Here is a 21,173-nt window from a genome sequence, read left to right as displayed (position 1 = left end):
TGCAGCTCCACCAGGTGTTCCAGCTGTTTGCTAATTGCAACTGGCTGCTCTGTCAGGCAGACGTTTCTACTGACATTCTTTTGTCTATCCGTCTTTTAAAAATGACCTTAACCTCAAACTAATTGGATGGAAAGTTGCTCTGATGAGCCAATTTCAAGTCTTGGCACAAATTCTGATTTGGGTTTAATTCCGGGCTTTGACTGGGCCATTCTATCACATGATTATGCGTTGACCCAATCGCTTCCATTTTTGCTCTGCCTGTTCCAGCGTCCATCTTTCCATCAAATCTGACCAGCTTTCCAAGTGCCAGCTTTATAGACATATCCCCAAATCAAAGGTTTAAAGCCTCCATGTTCCACTAAAAAAACGAGGGGAACATATTTAGTGAGGGACTGTTAGATCTGGAGCTGCTCTGTAATTAGTTGAGGCTCCACTGTAGAAACTTTACAAGTGTTTTTATCATTTCATTTGCCAAGAAGTTCAATCAGTAATGCAAATCAATAACTGATAAGTTCTGCAGGCCAGAGCTTATTTAATTTCTCCTTCAGTAGAAGAAGTGAGTGATTATGTAGACGGGGTTCTGTTTCGCTGCCAGGTGTCAGCTGATCGCCCAAACCTTTGCTCCTCAGGAACCTGTGCAGGGCAGTCGAGTTCAGACGGTGCCAGATGTGTTTTTGTTCCGTTTGTTCTGTGTGGGAGTTCTGGCAGGTGAACGGTCCAAAAGCCTGAGAGCTCGGTCTGTACGGTACAAAACGGAAAGGGCAAACGCTGAGCGCTCCATTACAAACTTCTTCTGTTTTTACTTTTTTTTTTGGTCTCAGATCATAAAACAAAATGTTAACTTCAAGGATAACCTGAGTAAATACAAGCAGCAGTTTTCAAATGAGGTTGTTTATTAACCCTTTCATGCATGAATTATAATCCTTTGTGTCAGGATTTTTTTTTCCTTTTTTTTATTTGGCATTAAAAAACATAGGAAAAAAATTTAATTTTTTTTTTTTTTTCAGGTGATCAATTGTAATTTTATCCAAATACAAAGTTGTTGTCAGTTGTCTGTTTTGTTCTTTAGGGGTTATCTGATGTAAAAAAAAAAAAAAAGTTACCTGCAAGAGTCGTCTACAGTAGAAGGAGGAACCGGGTCGGTTGGCATACTTTTTTGTTTGTTGGCCATATTGGATTTAACAAATATTATTTCTTGCATTTGCAGCTGATGGCCAGTAGTTGATAGTGTACTTTATGATGCATTAGTGTCCACTTTAGTGGTCTGTGTGCATTTATAACATAAAAATCCACAAGAAGCACAAGAAAATGACTTTTAGATACTGTCCACTGTAGTGACCACTGGGGTTAAAAGAAAACAGTTTTCCAGGCCAACGTGATCCGAAGTGCAGAATCACACATTCAAATACTTGATTCATCCCTAAGGAGTATTAAATGTAATAACTCATATCATATTGTCATTGTGGATGGCAATGCTGTGAGCAGAAAGTTGATTTTTCAACAAATCTGAAGAAGCCTCTGTCTGAACACTGTAGTTGTGTGGCTGTCTATGACCGTCATGACATGCCAACAGCTCAATTTCCAGGCAGCAGAGAGACGATATTCCACAGTGGGATATTCCTGGATTGAATTGTTGAGTCCATCAATTGTTGGAATCAACTATTTAAAGAGGAGTTTTGCTGCTCATCTTTAAATCTGTGGCCCAATTCTGTACATCCCATAGTAAAAAAATCCAGGCAGAGCAACAGTGGAGTCAGAGATGGTCTGAACTTCCTCCTTCTCCCTGCTCTGCATCCATGAAGCCTTTCCAACTCCTCTGCCATCTGGGGTCACAGTTCACATATTATTTGAGCTTTTGTGGTCCAAATCAGCTTGTTGTAAAAAAACAACTAAACTTGTTGCCATGCCATCATTTCAACTGTCCAAATGTAAAAATGTCAGAGCGGAAATCCTCCCTTTGGACAGCATGCGAAACCAGAGGGAATAACTGCCTCAACCAAAAACATGATAAACCAAACGTTCACTTTTGATAAACCAAGTGGTACATTGCATGTGGTATAAAACAAACAGCATGTCAGGAAAGGAGCATCCAGTTAAACATGGATGCTACGGGCTTTGTTTCTGTTCTATCAAATTAATTCTAATCTCTAGCAGAAAATCCAGACGAAGACTGTCTGCTTTCTGAGTGGCCTAGTTAAAGCTCGGATTTAATCTGACTGCTGTATTTACTCAGATAAAGAGCAGAGCAGCATGACTCCCACTGGAGAGGAGCATCCCTGGTATTGAACGCGCAGCGTGATCGCGCACGTACAGTACGTGCCGTGTCGTGTCGTGTCGCCCCGTGGCCGTGGCGGGTATAAACCGGCTGCGTCAAGCCCACACCACGACGACAGACAGTAACTGCCTCCAACCAGCCCGCTCTGCGCTCGCATCACACACTGGCACCGCGCGCGCACGGTGACGCACACACACACACACACACACACACACATAAAGAGGTGGCGGCGGCGCTCAGAGCTCCAGAGCGGGCTGGAACGGATCCCTCATATTCCCTTCATACTTCCATCTATTTTTATATGCACTAACTCCGCCATCATGCTGTGGACAGCGACTCAAGTCTTAAGGAAATTCTCCACCTCCTCCGTGAGTAACACCGAGCTTCCAGCTCGGATCCCGGCTGACTGTCACACTGGTGTTTTCTGGCGATGTGAGCAGCCCAGTTAGAGCTGCGGGATTACGGTTCTGCAGCGTGACAGTTTGCCACGTTGTTTCCTTACGTTTCACGTCGGCGATCTTAAACTGTGCAAGACGGAGGGAGTTGGATGAAACGCGCTCCGCAGTGTAACACTCGATTAACGGCTTAGTAACGCGCCTGCAGGCAGGACTGGAGGTTCTCTGTCGCCTCTGCTGCAGCCTCACTGTTGGTACTTTAACCAGTTTGTCAGAAGCCACTCTGTTGCTACTGTACGTAGTTGCTTTGAATGCATCATGAAGCGGTGCAGAAACGCCATGTAGCAGCAGAGCGCGTTTGACACGTCCATGTATGAGAGGGAGCTTAGGAAACCTGACACTGTCCCCACATGTGCAGCTCCTGTCAGACGGATGGGGCCCCAGGCGCGCACTTGAACTCTCTGGACTCCTTCAGCCACAGAGCCGATCTGAGAACGTCATCAGTGTGATTTGATTTGATTGAATATTCCTGAATTAGGGGGATCATTTCCAGTTTTTTTTTTACTAATTACTAAGTTCACCCAGAGGGAAAAGTCTGCTTGTAAAAATCGGTTCCCTTGCAAGGTGATACCTGCTGCAGAACATAAAAACACAGGCACTTGCAAGATCGTAAACTTTACACAGATGTGTTGATAGTTCCCGCAAGTTTGTAAACGTTACTTTTTTTACTCTTACATTCCAGATGCATGATATTGAATTTTTGGTCAGTATTCGATAATGCCGATATACTAAAACTCATTTGGCTGATAACCGATACCATTATCGTAATTATTTTCTTATACCTACTGACTGAAACTATATGGCTTTAAAATAGTGCATTATCTTTGTCAATTTGTGGATGTGGAAACTATACACACATCTTTGAAAACTTTACACAGGTGCATAGTGTGTCCTTAGTTGTATAAAGTTTCAGGGGCCATATCTTGTAAAGTTGATGTTGGTGAAAAGTACTCAGATTTGTAAACTGTGTGTAGGCGTGTAAATTGTTTGCAGAAATCTGTAGGTTTACACACATGGACTGCAACCACATATAAACTTTAGACAGATGTGCTGATAGTTCCCACAAGTTTGTAAAGTACAAATAGTATGTTTGGAAATTATGTACGTGTGTAAACTTTACTAAATAGGTGTGGGGACAGTCCCCACATATTCGTCAACTCTGTAATGTTTACATTCTTGTAAACATTACACTTTATTGAGTACTTTGTAAACTTTATGTTTATATAGGCAGTACGCACATCTCTGTAAAGTTGAAATCAGTGGAAAGTGTTCACATATTAGTTAACTTTACATATGTGTGGACAGTATCCATATATTTGTGCATTTTAAACAGACGTGTGAACCATACACACACATGTTGTAAACCTGAAAGGTGTGTGGAGTAGGTCCACATTCATAACTTCACACTGCTGTGTGAACTGTTCCCACAAACTTGTAGAAATGTTTGTGACTTTTCAAGCAACTATGACTTGAATAAAACATGAGAATAGTTCGACCAATTGTTCCTTATATGAGGCTGCTAAAGGGTGTGCGTGAATTAGGAACTGTTCCCACTTAGTTGGAACATACCCACCCAGGTTTAAAAACTAATAAGCAATGAGCAAGAAGTACTGTGTAAGAGTGTAAACACTACATGTAAATGTTGAGAGTGTAAGAAAAGGTCTTTTAAAGCATTGGAGGTTCACTAAACCTAACAGATTGTGTTGTTCTCTTTCCAGCATTACTACCAGAATAAGCTAAAACTGGCCATTATTGGTCAGAGTCTGTTTGGTCAAGAGGTGTACAGTAACCTGAGGAAGCAGGGTCACAAGGTTGTGGGTGTGTTCACAGTTCCTGACAAAGATGGCAAGGCCGACCCCCTGGGTAAGTTAACCGTTTAACTGCTGCTGTCATCACTTTATGGACATCGTTGCTGTTTGATGCAATTTAGAGTTAACGCAAACACGTTAATCTTCTGGTCCTCATTTTTTAAACATTTTCAACACATTAGTAATGTATGAACAACAAAAGGTTGTTCAACAAAGCAAAATAGTTTCAGGTCTTTAATCAAAGGTTAACACAAAAAAATAACTTTCAGTTTAAACTAGTTGGGTTTGCTGCTGCCTTGAGCAAATTTCTTACAACATAAAAACTGAAGAAAAATGAACAACCTTTTGTAAATATTATGCTTCACAATGTGAAAAAATAGAATTGGGTTGTGGATATGCTCATTTCAGGCAACATTATTTGCCTCCTTACTTATTTCTCTGTTTTTGTCTTTTGTGTTTCTTTAAAATGTTTTTAAATCATCAGAAAAACTTTCATACTGGACAAAAAGAATCAAAAACAACACAAAATGTCATGATCCGTGGTTTTCTGTGTGTTTTTGAGTTTTTCGATGTGTTCCTGTTTCCCTGTGAGTCTCTGTCCTGTCCTCCCCGTTGATTGCTCCCCAGGTGTGTCTCATTCCCTTAATTATCCCGTGTGTATTTATACCCACCTGTTGTCTGTGTTCCTTGTCGGGTCCTTTGTCTATCGCCAACTGGTCTTTGTTAACGTCGTTCGTGTGAAGCTGCGCGGACATTCCAGTAGAACTGCCAAGTCCTGGTTTGTGCTAGCTCCCGTGAGTCCCATATGTCAGTTGCTACCGGTATTAGCTGTGTGCTTGTTTGCCGTGCTGCCTGTCCTGGACTGAGAGCGTATTATTATTATTATTAAATTAATCTTATTCATCAACACAACCTGGGTCTCAGCGTCTCTCCTCACCGCAACCACACCACCTCACGACACAAAATGCAATTTTCAAGTGACAATTCTATTAATTAAGAAAAAGCAGCTATCCAAGCCAAGCTGAGACTTTGTGAAAAAGTCATTTCCTGTGATGGTAAATTATAAATTAACAATAAACAATAAAGCTCCAAAAGCTAAAACGTCTTGAAAATAAGAACATTTTTCTAATTGCTAATTATTGCCTAACTTCAGACAAGTGGGGGACAGTGTTACTCTGTTTTTCTGTAAAAATATTTTTTAAGAAACTTATGATTCCAAATACAGGAGCCACAAAAAACAACAACAGTAGGTAGATTTTTAGACTTCCTGGGAGGACCCCTGTGAAAACCTTACTATCAAGAGAGTTTGTTGTGGATCTCAGCTGTGGGTCAGCAGAGGTGGCTGTGGCTGAGGTAGATGTGTGTTGACTGCACTGTGCTCTGGGACAAAGACATGCCTTTATCCCGTTTTAGCTAAGGCAGAGTGATTCCATTGTCTGTGCTGGCAGAGGCACAGAGATGAAAAACCAATGAATCGTTTGCAGGAAGCTGTAGACTTCCAGATCTTACATTCAGGTTAGAAAATATCCCAGAAGAATCTGAGTAGAGTTTGGATTTTGTTTCAGCTCTGTTCTGGTTTCTGTGGATTTGCTAGCCTGAGAGTTTTCAGGTCTGGCTGTTGAGTCCTTTGACCTCCATATCATATAAAGTATAACAAGCTTGTTTATGCTGCCTGAGGTGCTGCTTCCTGACAGGTTTGTCACAGTTTATCGCACTTGTGTGTATCTGCATAGAGCAGGCAGATCTGGTTCTAAGTGGTATTGAACCTTATCTAAATTATGTTGAACTGGCTGAAACCGCTAGTTCCTCTTTATGAAGAGCAATAAATCACATTTCTTTCCTTTTGCTGGAATCTTTTGAAACCTTTCCAAACACTCCAATGGAATCTAACCAAAAAGTTTTTTTTTTCTATGTCTGAGAACATTCTGGTATAGTTAAAGATCTCATCAACAAAAGTTCTTTAATGGCTTTAACATTATTTGAACATGAAAGCATTGTTTTTCTTTTCTGGTGTCGTAGTATTGCTGAGGGGAACATGGGAGTTTGGTTTTTCAGTCTACCTCCTGAGAGATCTGATGGGGGTCACTGAGGGAACATTGGGCGCTAAGAATGCTTTAAAGATCTACCAAGTTCTTGCAGCCAAAGAAATGTTTGTGTCCATTTTCTTGGAACAAAGTTGAGTCACTCCCAGTACAGATCGTACAGCTGGTCACCCATCCTGTTCAGGCTGTTCATGGACAGAATCTCAAAGCGTACTTTCAGAGAGGATGGGGTCTGCTTTGGGAACCTTGTGGTCTTATGTTTGACTTTATGTAGATGATGTGCTGCTGTTGAGCTTATGACCATCATGAAGTGACCAGGGTGAGCTACAGATCCAACAACTCTAAGGCCATTTCCCTAAACAGGAAAGATGTTGTTCGTTTTTGCCTCTAGTAGAGGATTTTAAGGATCTTGGTGACTTCTTCACAAGAAATGTAGACTGACTCATTGGAGCTTCTTCTCCAGCTCTGCTCAATTAATCATAACATAGACATAATGCAGATACAAGCAGTCAAAAATGACCGTCCTCCATTGTGTGGTTAGGCTTTGCCTTATAGACAGATCCAGGCCACTGGCAATTTGTATTAAAATACCCAAACTGCATTCTCAGCAATTTCTATGAAAAATAGTATGAAAAGCATAGAATCTTTTATGTGTTAATGTGAAAGAACCCTTTAAAGTAACAACAAATCTCATTAAAGCCTCTAAAGCGTAAAATTAATTTGTGAATGTTCTGAGTCTGATTCCCTAAGTGCTGACCTGTCCAACCTGCACTTCTCACATCTCCTCCTGACTGTTAGCTGTGGCAGCGGAGAAGGACGGGACGCCCGTGTTCAAGTTTCCGAGGTGGCGCGTCAAAGGGAAGCCTATCCCAGATGTGGTGGACGCGTATAAGTCAGTGGGCGCAGAGCTCAACGTCATGCCCTTCTGCTCCCAGTTCATCCCCATGAACGTAATCGACCATCCCCAGCACGGCTCCATCATCTACCACCCGTCCATCTTACCGCTGCACAGAGGAGCTTCTGCCATCAACTGGTGAGAAAGAAAGACCATATGGAAGATTAAGAACGCCTGTCGCACTTTACTTTCATCTTTTCAGTTGAATCATATTGCACAAACCCCCAGTGCTCTCCAATGTGTAAGTGAAAGTAAAAGTTCCAAGCTAACCTTCTCTTATCTCTTCCCGTCTGTTCCCCTCCCTGGTTATTACTTATTATGAACAACTACTGTATGTTTCCAGCTGCTAAACTGAGTTCTTTGTTTCCCATAAAAACAGGGATTTTTTTTTTAAATCTCACATTTTTTACCCCGTCACTTAACTTTTACAAAATCTGACAATACCTAAACTTTAATTTGTGCTTTTCCTAGAATAATATAAGGCAAGCTCCTTAGTCAGGACTTTAATTATAGTTCCATGAAGCATCAAGTACAATAGTTTTATCACCCTTTTTTCCTCATAGAGCTTCATAAACTGTTGGAGTTATTCTCCAGGGTTTTACAGTTGCTTGAAAACAAACATACATCAAACTAACTTTGTGTTTTCATGTGTGTTTTTCTTTCTTTTTTTTCTTTTTTTTTTTTTTTACAAAACTAAGTGTAACATTTGCTTCATCACCACTGGTTCATAAAGTACCATTCAAAAGTATTCACCCTCAGTGAATTGTTTCACATTTTCAATGTATTTTATTGGGATTGTATGTAATACAACAATCATAACAAAAACTAATTTTAGCATTAATTGATTTACAGCATTAAAAGGGCAGTGTTATGCAAAATTAACTTTTGTAAACCTTACATCATGCTATAATGTTATTCTCTCATCAAAAACATACCTGGAGTGTTGCCTTGATTCTTTCATGCATGTTTGAGAAATCCTTTGATCTCCATGGGAACCATTCAGCTGTGCAAAACGCCTGGGTGGATCTAGCTCCGTCTTCTAGGCGCAGCTCTTCCTCAGAGCTGCAGCTTCCAAGCTATTATAGTATTTTTACAACAACTGAAGGCTTAGTTACTTGGTTGTGCTATGGAATGTCCCTATATGCCTGGAAAACACATAATACTGTCTCTTTAAGGTTTTTGGGTCTGTGAGTCTCCTGCAAGTTGAAATTGTCTAAATGACATGTTAGCTTTTCAAATCCCTCATAAATCTCTGTATGTCTCCAGGACTCTTATTCACGGTGACAAAAAAGCTGGCTTCAGCGTGTTCTGGGCCGACGACGGCCTGGACACAGGCCCCATTCTGCTGCAGAGGGAATGCAGCGTAGAGCCCAACGACACGGTGGACACACTGTACAACCGCTTCCTCTTCCCAGAGGGCATCAAAGCCATGGTAACCAGCGGAATGTCAGCACAACCCCTTTTACCCAGACATATACCACCAACTGTTACTTGTTGTGTCAGGTGGAGGCGGTGCAGCTCATCGCTGATGGAAAGGCCCCTCGAATCCCCCAGACAGAGGAAGGAGCGAGTTACGAGGGCATCCAGAAGAAATCCAACTCCAGGGTGAGAGCAAACCGTAGAGTTAAAGTTATCTATGACCGCTGTCTAAAGAAAATCCGGCACTCTAAAGACAAGTTAGTGGATGTCATTTTTCATCAAACACTAAACCAGCTCAAGTTTTACATCTTGCATTCCAGCTTTTGCTCCCAGAGTCATCAGCACTTATCAGGTTCAAGCTGTTGGCCGGCTGCTCAGAGTAAAAGAGCCTGATTCAGAGTCATGTGGACAGGTACTGTTACACGGCTCACACAGCTGAGTGAGAGCAGCTCCTGACTGCTTCATGCTAGTTTTTTCTATTGGTGGAGCTGATCTTAACCGCGTTCTGATTTGCCACGTCGCTGGCTGCTTGATCCACTGTTCTATTCACGGCACAGGCATTGGCCTTCACCTGTTGTTCCTCCAAGTGGCCCCCTGGGGGCAGCACTGGGTTGTTTTGGCTCCCTCACAGGTTCCCCCTTTGGAAAATAAAGTGAGCTCAGCAGTGCTGACTCCGGCCTCTCCCCGTGTCTCCCAGGTGGACTGGGCCCAGCCAGCTGAGGCCATCCACAACTGGATCCGCGGCCATGACAAAGTCCCCGGAGCGTGGACTGTCATCGACGGTCAGGTGAGTTTACCGGAACATGTGCAATGAAAAACAAAATAAAAAAAAAAGACCAGAGCAGATGGTAAATAAAGCCTGAGGGTCTTTCTGTTGTTTGGTCAGAGTGTCTCACACAAGTATGCACACCCTTTGGAGTTTTTCACATTTTCTCACATTATAATCACAACATTTTATTGGATTTTATTGGATAGACTAAATCTGTCCAAAGTGTGGCCCTCGGAACAATTTCATGCGGCCCCTGCTGCATTTAAAAGAATGGTACCAGTTTGACCCTCCTGTGGGCACTTTAGTCATTTAGTCATGACAATTTCAATGAAAAATGAAATTCTACTTTAATGGAAAGTGTATTTTTTATAATAGCTACGTTTCTGTTTCATTCTAATGTCATAGTAAGTACAGCTACAAATATTCAGTGAAATTTTACAGGAAAAATAAAGGACTAGAGCACATTAATTCTACTATTAAACTTGGACAAGGGGTTCTTTGAAAAAAGTTCTAATTTTTGTTGTTTGGAATTGTTGAGGAAATAAATAAGTCTTATCTAAAGTGAAACACTGAGTCAATCAAGAACGAATCAAAATGCATTTTGATTATTATTTTATTAAGAAATAAAGCAAAGAATATGAGCAATGACTCCCCTGGCTAGTCCAGGGAAGTGAAAAAAAGATGAAGGTACATCGCTTTTAATATCCACCACTCTTACAAAGATTCGAGAAAAAGGGAGAATCCCACCAGTTTCAGTTTACTTCAAAACTCTGGTATTTGCACCTGCAGACTGTAACCCTGGACGGTTCAAACCCAGTTCAGAAATACCCTTTATGTGTTTCCAGTGAGCGGCCTCCAACATGAAGGATGCTTTATAGCTAAAATTGATTGCTTGATTGATTGTTTGATTGATTGAAATAAAACAAAGTTTGACATAACAGACTAGACCAAATACACTGAAAAAAATCTTAAAACATTGGGGAACTGTCTGACTTTAATTAAGACGACCAGATAAAAAAGTTCATAACAAAATGATTTGTTGGAGAAACAATATGGCCCCTGAGTACTTTCAACTTTGGGACTCTGGCTCATGTTCCAAAAAGTTTGGACACCCCTGAAGGCTGAATCAATCCTTTGATGAACCAATTTTCACTGAAAACACAGCAACAACTCTGTTGGTGTAAGTCTACAGGAGTTTGATGTGGGTTTGGGTTTGAACTTTGGTCGATTCTAACACACGACTGTGCTTTGATTTTAACAATGTCATTGTAGCTCGGACTGTAGTCTTAGGGTTGCTATCCTGCTGGAAGGTGAACCTTCAACCCCAGCACAACATACTGCCTACTGGCAGTATACCATCATCATCATCATCATCATCATCATCATCATCAGCATTACAATATCAGTGTGTGAAATGTTCATGTCACATGGGGCTGTTTGGAGACCAGTAATTATTGGCTAATATATTCAATGTGTCATTAGTTTGGATATTTCCAAAATGGTAAAAGTAAAAAGTGATGGAAGAGTAGATGGGAAAGAGAGGAAAAGCAAATATGGTAACTGATGTCACCATTTCTATGGTTACCATTATTGCCATCTCTATTGTGCAGCTCCACCATGGAGAATTTCTACAAAAAACACACAAATCTGCTGAGATTAAATGACACACAGATGGACTGCTTTCTCCTGGTTGTTTTATTTGGAGGTGTTAAATCACACTACACATTCCTGATTTTTATTTGTTAAAAAAATGCAACAAAAAACCAACACAAAGTTGTGCATCAACATGTTGGTCAGTCACATAAAACCAAATGCCGAGGTTTGTTGAAAAAGATCCATGAAAAAGTCTTGTGGGTATGAATACTTTTACAAAGCAGCGTTTCTGTTCAAACTGCTTATCTGTGCCTTTCTGCAGCCTGTGACCCTTTATGGCTCGTCTATGTTGGGGGGCTCGGTACCTGCCGGTCAGGCCCTGGAAATCGAGGGGGCTTCCCAACCTGGCCTCGTCACCAAGGCCGGGCTGGTTCTGTACGGAACCGACGGGAACGCCGTGAGTTCTCCTTCCTCACAACTCTAAACAAGCATCCAGAGCAAACAGCAGCAGATACGGCCGCTTGTTCAAACAAACTCTGATGTGTTGGCGTGATCTCGCCGCCGTGCTTTTAACCTGGCTGTTGTTTGACCGGCAGCTCCTGGTGAAGAATCTGCAGTTTGAAGACGGAAAGATGATTCCTGCTTCCAAGTACTTCTCCTCAGGAGAAAGCTCCAGTGTGGAGCTGACTGACGATGAGAAGAAGATGGCTGAGGAAATCAGGGCAAGCACAACATGCCGTTAGGTTACCACTGTGACCTTTTGGTGCATAGACTAGACTGAAGAAAAAATAAACAGTTTTTGTTGTTTACTCAAAGAACATCTGGAAGGGAATCCTCAGTAATGTGGGCGCCATCGAGGAAACGACAGACTTCTTCAAGTCCGGAGCCGCTTCCATGGACGTTGTTAGGTGAGACAGAAGGGCCAGTGTTGGGCTGGAATCTGTCACATCTTATACGGTAAAGAGATAAAAAATAAAATCCATGCAGCTGGTCCTTTAACGGCGTAACATCCAACCACTCTGATTTGTCATCCAGTTGCTCTCTGACTGAGGCTAATCCAAGTTTCCTGAACAGATTCAAAGTAATATTTAGTTTCAGCAAACAATTACAATTTTGACGCCGATGTGGGCTCGCCAAATTCCATGAAGCTGGAAACGTTTTTTTAAAGAAATGATTAGAATCATCTGAATACATTCTAGGATTCTGTTTCTCGATGAACCAGCAGCAGTGGCCCCAACATGCAGGAGTTCTGTCAGTTTTTGTGTGGCTGCGGTTCGGACCAATGAAGAGGCGTCCTTTCCGTCTGCAGGTTAGTGGAGGAGGTCAGGCAGAAGTGTGCAGGCGTCCAGCTGCAAAACGAGGACGTGTACATGGCCACCACCTTCCACGACTTCATCCAGATGTTCGTCCGCAAGCTCCGAGGGGAGGACCAGGAGGAGGAGCTGGTCGTTGACTACGTGAGTCTGACGGTCTGACGGAAACAGAGCGAAGATCTGGAAGTCAGGTGAAACCTTCGTCTTTCTGTTTCCTCTTCATCTTCGTAGGCAACCAGAGAAGTGAACAACATGACGGTGAACATGCCGTACCAGTGCTTCATCGACGGAAAGTTTGAGGATGCAGAAAATGGCAAGAGCTACGACACCATTAATCCAACCGATGGATCTGTAAGTCCGTCCGTCCGTCCGCCCGCCCGCCCGCCCACATCATCCACATCATCCACATCATCCACATCATCCGACTGTTTCCTCTGCAGGTGATCTGTAAGGTGTCGTATGCGTCAGTGGCAGACGTGGACCGGGCCGTGGCTGCTGCTAAAGAAGCTTTTGATTCTGGGCCGTGGGGCAGGATGAACCCCAGAGACAGAGGAAGTCTGCTCTATAAGTAAGTAGCTCCTCCTACTGGAAGCCAGAGGATCAGTTTGGTCAGAACAATCTCTATGCATTTTTTTTTGCTCCTCCGTTTTTGTCTTAGCAGGCCATTTACCTACATTTTTTGGAATGCAAACGTACATTATTTTTCAGTTTTACATTTAGTCCAATCATTTTTACATGTTTATGTACATCTTCTGTTTTAATAAACATATAAAGTTATCCAGTATTTTTCAGAGAAGCGGTGACCAGAGGTTTAAATCTCCAACCTGCTGATTCAGATTTTTTTTAAGCACAATAAACTGGATTATTTAAATAGTTTTTGGTGCGTCTCAGCTTCAAATTTTAAAATGTCCTTCTGTGGTTCTACTTATAGTTATTCATCACCCATCCAAATACAATGATGGTAGCTGACCTTTGACCTTTACTTCCTTTTCTCCCTTCAGGCTTGCTGACCTGATGGAGGAACACCAGGAGGAGCTGGCCACTATTGAGTCCATTGACTCAGGAGCCGTTTACACGCTCGCCCTGAAGACACACGTGGGCATGTCCATACAGACGTTCCGCTACTTTGCAGGCTGGTGTGACAAAATCCAGGCAAGCTACCAACTGTTACGGACACGTTTTTCTGGTCTCAGACTATGAGACACTAAGAGACACTATGATGCGGTTCTGTTTGCTGCAGGGCAAGACGATCCCCATCAACCAAGCCAGACCCAACCGGAATCTGACCTTCACCAAGAAAGAACCTCTTGGGTAGAGCCTGACCAACTCTGACTCGGTTTCTGTTGTGAAGATGTATTTCACTATGTTTTTCTTTTTTCTTTTCTATATACTAGAGTTTGTGCCATAGTTATTCCATGGAACTACCCTCTGATGATGCTGGCCTGGAAGAGCGCAGCCTGTCTGGCAGCTGGAAACACGCTGGTCCTTAAACCTGCTCAGGTGCAGACATTTCATCCTCTGGATTCTTTCCTGTTTCAGTTTCAGAAAGAATACATTAAATAGTCATTAAGCTGCATATGCAATGGTAAACTATTCGACATATGAGGACCTCTGAATGAGCAGGAACCACATAAAGTTTTGTATTTTGCAGGTTTACAGTCTCCATTAACTGCACCTCTGCCATGTTTCCAGGTAACTCCTCTGACCGCTCTGAAGTTTGCTGAGCTTTCTGTGAAAGCTGGAATCCCAAAAGGAGTCATCAATATACTGCCAGGCTCAGGTAAAATTAGCATTGATGCATAAACAGCAAATCAGAATGGATTACATGAAGGAGCGTCACTCTGATTGGTTGTTTTCTCTTCCAGGCGGCATGGTGGGTCAGAGACTCTCTGACCACCCGGACATCCGCAAGCTGGGCTTCACCGGCTCCACTCCAATCGGCAAACAGATCATGAAGAGGTAAGAGGGGAGGCTGGCTCACTGATTTCATCAGCATGTTGCCTTCCTCACGGTTTCTCTCCACGGTTCCTCCCTGCAGCTGTGCGCTTAGCAACCTGAAGAAGGTTTCTCTGGAGCTGGGGGGAAAATCTCCCCTCATCATCTTCAGCGACTGCGACATGGACAAGGCGGTTCGCATGGTGAGAGAACATCCATCTGGAAAAGAGGCTTTTTAATTTGGTAGCTTTTTTTAACACAAGTGGATTCCAATGCAGTCCAGGGTATTTTCTTCTATTTGTCCTTCCATTTTTGTTTTTCTACCTCCATTTCTTTCTTAAGTTCTTCCTCCCTTCCCATTTGTCGTTAGTTCCTTCCCTTCCTACTATTCAGAAATCGCAAACTTCAGTATTTTCTATTTTAAGATGAAGAGAAATGAGTTGGAGGAACCCTGGTAAAACGGTGATTATGGATAAAGACACTTTTCTGTCTAAAAGAAAAAAAATCAAAGAAAAACTTAACCTCTTTTTGAATATTTTGTTTCAATGAGGTAAAATCCGATGTCTTTGCCAGTGGTACTATATGTAGTTTGTTTTTAGAATATTACATGAAGGTGATGTGATTATCATCCTGATACCTACTATAGTTCACTGCCAAAGTCTACTACATTTATGTTTAAAATCTGGCTTCTTACAAAGTTTAGGTCTGATTTAAGTTTTTAAGGTTTGGAAAGTGTTAAAAAAGCAAGAAAAGTTCCAGTCCTAGGAAAACTCAAGCTCAACCTTTGTCTCATCTGACTGTAGCTCACAGTTCTAGTTAAAGTCCGTGGTGAGTTTAGTAAACGCAACATCTTTACATTTCTGTTGGAAGGACCGAAAAGGCTTTTATTTATTGCTGTTACATCACATATGTGTATGTTTAGACCCAAAGTGTTTTCGCTTATTTCCACTTGTCTACTTAAAGTAGCATGTTCTCTTCTGCTTCTCATTTTGAAGTCTGGCTGCTGGCCTCAAGTATAACCCAGGGAAACATTACTAATCCAAACGTATTAGCTACTACTGTAGTAAAGTAGAAATTACAAAACTTGTTTTCCTATCTAATTCAGAAAAAAATTTAGAAGAATCATCAACGGGTTCAGTTTAATTGAGTCCAACATGATCCATTCCATAACCCGTGTGCTTTCTGCAGGGCATGAGCTCAGTGTTTTTCAACAAAGGGGAGAACTGCATTGCTGCTGGACGTCTGTTTGTGGAGGAGTCCATCCATGATGAGTACATCAGCCGAGTGGTGAGTATACCTCAACACTGACAAGCTGTGCAGTAAAGGAATGCTTCCTTTCACACCCGTCGCTGTCGCCAAATTCTGCAGAGGCCGGGTAAGAGACTGGGAACCATAATCCTTCATTTGCTGAGAGGCATTCATAGGCACGTCGGAGCTTCCATCGAAGGCTGGTGTCCTGCAACTTTCAGATGATTCTGCTTCTTAGCACACCTAAATCAGACATCATGTCATAAGCAGAACTTTGTAGAACCTGACTGCATTCGAAGGAGGAAATTTAGGTGATTCATTCAAATAAATGAATCACCTTCTAAGTGCGGTCAACTTCTCCAGAGTCCTGCTAATGACCTCATTATTTGAGGATATTGAAGTAGAGACGCATCTAAAAGTCGCAAGACTCGGTCCATCAAGGTCTAGAGTTGCCCACCGCTGATCTGGGGCTTTATTGCCTCTTTTCGACTGAGCAGTGTGGAATGGATCGGTGCGGTTCAGTACGGCGTTTCATGGTCTGACAGCGTTTTCACCTCCAGTTGAACTCTCACTGGGCAGACAGGGTTAAACCCAAACACCCAACTCAGCTTTACGTGACTCTCTAGTGTGTCTTGTTCTTGTCACACGCATTGATGTTTTTCTGTCCCCCAATCAACAGAGTGTGATGCCAGTACTGTATCAGGGTTCAGTGGACCTACAGGTGAAGCGGTACGGGTCAGTTGATTTGGCCAAAACAAACCGCGCAATAGAAACAGTTACTGTTGAAGTATTTTCAAGGACATTATAATACCAGAATTAGTAAAAAGTCACTTAAAGTATCCAGTGATGTATGATGGCCACCTTAACAAATGAATGACTTCCTCCCAACATCAGATCAGTTCTCTAAAACATCCAACTATTATATTAGTTAATAGATTTTAGTCGATGTTACCAATAACTGTTACCTGGTAGGGTAACAGGGTCACATAGATGTTTGTTGGCAGCAGCCATGTACTGTACATTTGAAAACTTTTACTATGAACTTACACTTCTCCGCCAGTAGAGGTCAGTGTATGGAGCGCTACACCAGAGTCCACTGTAGCAGCTTGTCTGTGGGTATGTCAGTACAAGAAAGTAGCTTTCAAATACCAATTCACCATGGAGTCTATTATGTATAAAATAAACATGTGCAATTATTTGTTTATATTAAAGCTGGTCGTTTTGTGTCTTTAAACTCTCTTAGGTAGAGGAGATCAAGAAGATGAAGATTGGAGACCCTCTGGACCGCTCCACAGACCACGGTCCCCAAAACCACAAAGCTCACCTGGACAAACTGCTGGAGTACTGCGAGACAGGAGTGAAGGAGGGAGCCACACTGGTGTATGGAGGCAAACAAGTCGACAGGCCAGGTACAGCACACATTTTACTGGCTTTCCTGATGGATCTTATGCCAGAACAGACAGTTGGGCAAATCAGACTTTTGCTGGCAACTGTTTTTGTAACTCGTACATAGTATTAAAATATGTTGTGACTTCTGTTTCAGAGTTAAAACTCCTCATCCTGGATTGATGAGGAGTGGTTAAGACATGATCAAGCCAGAGGTAATAGCTTAGTTCAAGTCTGTTTCTCCTTGTCCTCCAGGTTTCTTCATGGAGCCCACTGTGTTCACTGATGTAGAGGACCACATGTTCATTGCTAAAGAAGAGTCCTTCGGTCCTGTCATGGTTGTGTCCAAATTCAAAGATGGGTAAGTTAAAGGGGAGGAGGATTAATCTTTGCAATTACTATATGGTTTGAGTTAACCAAAGTCTGACTCCTTCTTTCCTCTCCTCCATCTGACACAGCGATGTGGACGGTGTGCTTCAGAGAGCCAATGACACAGAGTATGGCCTGGCCTCAGGCGTGTTCACACAGGACATCAGCAAAGCCATGTATGTCAGCGAGCGACTGGAGGCTGGAACCGTATTCGTAAACACCTACAACAAGACCGATGTCGCCTCGCCTTTTGGAGGCTTCAAGCAGTCGGGCTTCGGCAAAGACCTTGGTCAGTAAAAAAATGTGCTACTTGGTGAAATAATAATAATAATTTAAAAAAAAAGCAAGTAGCCGTCATTAGCTTTTATACTTTAACAAATCCCATGTACTCTCACAGAGTAGAGTTGCTGAATCTATTCATGAACCTCGAGTTGAAAAAATCCTAAAGTATTTCTGTCTTGTCCACAGGAGAGGACGCCCTCTTGGAATACCTCAAAACCAAAGCAGTGACTGTTGAGTACTGAACCACCAGTTTATTCATTTACAATGAACTCTGACTCACTTGCTGAAAGAAAAGGAGCTCATGCGCATTTTCACCTGGACTGTACCAGCAGCTACAGAGAACTCCGTTGTTCTTCTGGGCCACTTGAGCTTTCTTGGAAATATTACACATATCTTGAACAAAGGGAAGGTTTTTGTTATTGTTGTTTTATACATGTGAACTTGCATTGAAAGTCTTACATTGATGCCACCCCCCCACCTGTGGGAAGCAAAGCTTTGGTTGACGGTGTTTGCAAAATCAAGGTTCTTCAGGGTTAAGCAATGGAGAAAGAAGAAAATACTGTGAGCTTAAAGACATCACTCCTTACAATGTTTGGCCTTTCTCGGCATCATGAACTTGTCAAGCTGCCTTCAGTTTTCCCATTGTACCGTTTCTTGACCCTGTTTCACGGAATTAAGAGCCAAAACGGAGACTATTGCCCACCCAGCGGTGGCTATTCCTTGTCACAGGAGATGACATCCATTCCAAAGCCTGCTACGGAAATGAGAAGGAGACTACTCATTTCAGTAGCAGTTCACACAGGAAGATTTTTATGCTGATTTTTGTCCCAATTTCCCCTTTCTGACAATCTTAAGTACTACCTGATTAATAAGAGGTATTCCTACCTTGTGTGGTGTGCTAAGAGTGAATGGAGTTCATTTGGAAGGATGTTGGAATCGCTCCAAACTAAAATCAGGAATATTCAACATGTTGGATTGTCTTGGCCCAATGTCGCAAAGCTGTGCGTGATGTTCCCTGAGGACAAACAACAGCCAGCACTGTCTTCAATAACTCTGAAGAATCTAAATTAATGAGTTACAACAACATTTAATTTCCCTTTGGGATTAATAAAGTATTTTTGAATTTGAAACCAGAACGCAGCCTGTTAAATGTGACATGGAACCACTCAGAATGCGAGGCTACGGAAACATGCATGGAATCCTAAATGAAGATGAAGCCTTTGAGCTGTTGTGTGTTATAGCAGAAACTGAACAGTTCTTCACTCTTGGACAAAGTGAATGTTTTCATGATCCAGTGTATCTGTATGCATTTTTAGTCAAATACAGCCAATTCTACATTGGATTGAACTAAGCAAACTTGCCACGTAGGGAAGTCTCAAGTTATTTAACTATAAGCATTTGTCCATAGTTCTGTGAAATAAACTCCGCCTTCACAGTTGTAATGGATCAGATGAGTATTGTGATTGTGTCCTACTGAACTCACTCTCCAATGTTGTTCCTGATGCCTTCAGTTTTTCTTGACGACATATATTTAGTCCAAAAAGGAGAAAGTCAGTGACTTAAGATAAAATTGAAGGACTGCCATTTGAGCTGCTCTCTGCGCAGCTCTTCCCCTGCACCATCTGCAGCCTCAGCTTAGCATTTAGGAAGACACAGCAGCCGGTACAGTCTCTCTTTCACTGTGAATGTTATTGCAAAGCTTGACATTTCTAGATTCATCATATCAGCAGAATAATGACTGTGGTTATTTATGTTTTCTTAATGGCTTGTGTTGCCCCTTGACAGAATGTCGCCATGGGCAGTGAGCTGTCTCCCAACTCAAACACCACCCTCTTTAAATTCTAGGCTTTTGAGCATATAGATGTTTAGAACATCTATATGCTCTAAACATATACAGTAGATGTTTAGAGCACGGTTGCCCAAAGTCGGTCCTTGAGGCCCGGCATCCTGCATGTTTTAGTTCTCTCCCTAGTGGTTGTAACAACCTCCTCAGCAAGTCAATGTTCTCCTTAGGCCTTCTAACGAGCCATCATTTGATGCAGGTGTGCTAAACCAGGAAGAGAACTAAAACATCCAGGATGCTGGCCTTCGAAGACCGACTTTGGACACCCCTGGCTTAGAGGGTGTGCCTAGTTTTTTATTTTCAAACTTTCATTTTGGCTTCATTGGTTAATTATTAGGGTAATAAAATGTAAAACCTGGCAAAGACCAAATCATTAATACATTGATACAGGAGCTACTTGTATTGTTCCTGTGGTGATGGTGTTAGGAGTAACAAGTAGAAAGGGAGTCTAACTACTGTCACAGTTTAGTTGTTTTCAAATGTCAAGATTATTTTATTGATCCCTGCAGGAAAATTATTTTGTCCAATTAACACAAAATACAGTAAAGACAAAGTAAAATGTACCATAGTGTATAGTCACCCAAACTACCAGATGTGCAACATGCCACAGACAGTACAATCCACTCAGCCAGGCTCTTAGCCTAACCGACTGTTGGTGTTATGTATTCTGATGGTGTGGTGATACATGACCTCCTGAGGATCTCAGTTCTGCAGCCCAATGACAGGAACCTTTAGCTACAGCAGCTCTTTAGCTCAGCCAAGAAGGAGTCGAAAGGGGCAACCGTTACTGATCGGGTTGCTCTGTGCCTTCCTCTAGTAGACCCTCTCAAAAACAGTCCCAACAGGATAAAACCAGAGCTTGTCCCTGTTCTTCTGTCAACTAACCACCACAGCAAACAAGAGATTTTGTAATGTGGGTGACACTGGTCATCACATAAATCTCCTGTGTGCTGTTTTTACCATCAAACACCATCCAGATGTAAAAAAAATCCTCTTTTCCTCCCCTCTTTTTCAAAATTAATTGTTTTTGACTATTTCTTACAAAATAAAGATACAATTTTAATACGTTTCATGTTTTCTTTGTTGTGTAAAAATGTCCAAACACTTCACTGTATTCATCACAGTAATGCCATATAGATGTTTTATCCATTACTAATTTCACAAAGTGAAGAACGTTTTCTACTGTGAAAGGCAGTAAGGAAGTGTTTTCTTACTCTAAGGAGAATGTGACGCTGTCCACTGAATAAACTGTAACTCTGAGTGCCCCTGTGTGATTTTTGTGGTGATGATGTACAGCTCAGAAAATCCAGTGACGCATGGAGACTTAGTGGTTTTCAGAGCCACCATGTGGACCACAGCTGGAACCAATGAGTATATGGATGATGTTAAAGGAGGATGGCTATGATGGTATCCAACAGCAACATACAGCCAGATAGTTGGATCCAAACTCATCATAGACTTTTTTCCATAATGTGACTCTTGGGTTAAAATGCATAAATAATTTCCACATACATCTAACTTGACCTTGACCTTAACCAGTA

At 42.0% G+C, this 21,173-nt stretch overlaps 1 protein-coding gene across 1 annotated transcript; it reads left to right on the top strand.

Annotated features, from left to right (window-relative positions):
• Positions 1-2,317: 2,317 nt before the first annotated feature.
• Positions 2,318-20,893, top strand: aldh1l2 (aldehyde dehydrogenase 1 family, member L2). Its single transcript, XM_015001665.2, is given in 23 exon segments — positions 2,318-2,643; positions 4,449-4,593; positions 7,379-7,613; positions 8,742-8,907; positions 8,979-9,080; positions 9,592-9,681; positions 11,579-11,713; positions 11,853-11,978; positions 12,073-12,164; positions 12,566-12,713; positions 12,801-12,920; positions 13,010-13,137; positions 13,571-13,721; positions 13,810-13,880; positions 13,964-14,069; positions 14,262-14,349; positions 14,435-14,528; positions 14,608-14,707; positions 15,693-15,791; positions 16,996-17,161; positions 17,394-17,499; positions 17,597-17,796; positions 17,976-20,893. Coding segments are annotated over 23 exon segments (2,928 nt in total). The 5' UTR covers positions 2,318-2,595; the 3' UTR covers positions 18,188-20,893.
• Positions 20,894-21,173: the final 280 nt, after the last annotated feature.

Source organism: Poecilia mexicana, unplaced genomic scaffold (genome assembly GCF_051168715.1).
Source record: "Poecilia mexicana isolate PSO_F unplaced genomic scaffold, ASM5116871v1 scaffold_23, whole genome shotgun sequence".
NCBI lineage: Eukaryota > Metazoa > Chordata > Actinopteri > Cyprinodontiformes > Poeciliidae > Poecilia > Poecilia mexicana.
Note: the sequence above shows the minus strand (reverse complement) of the source record. Positions and strands in the feature narration are given on the sequence as shown.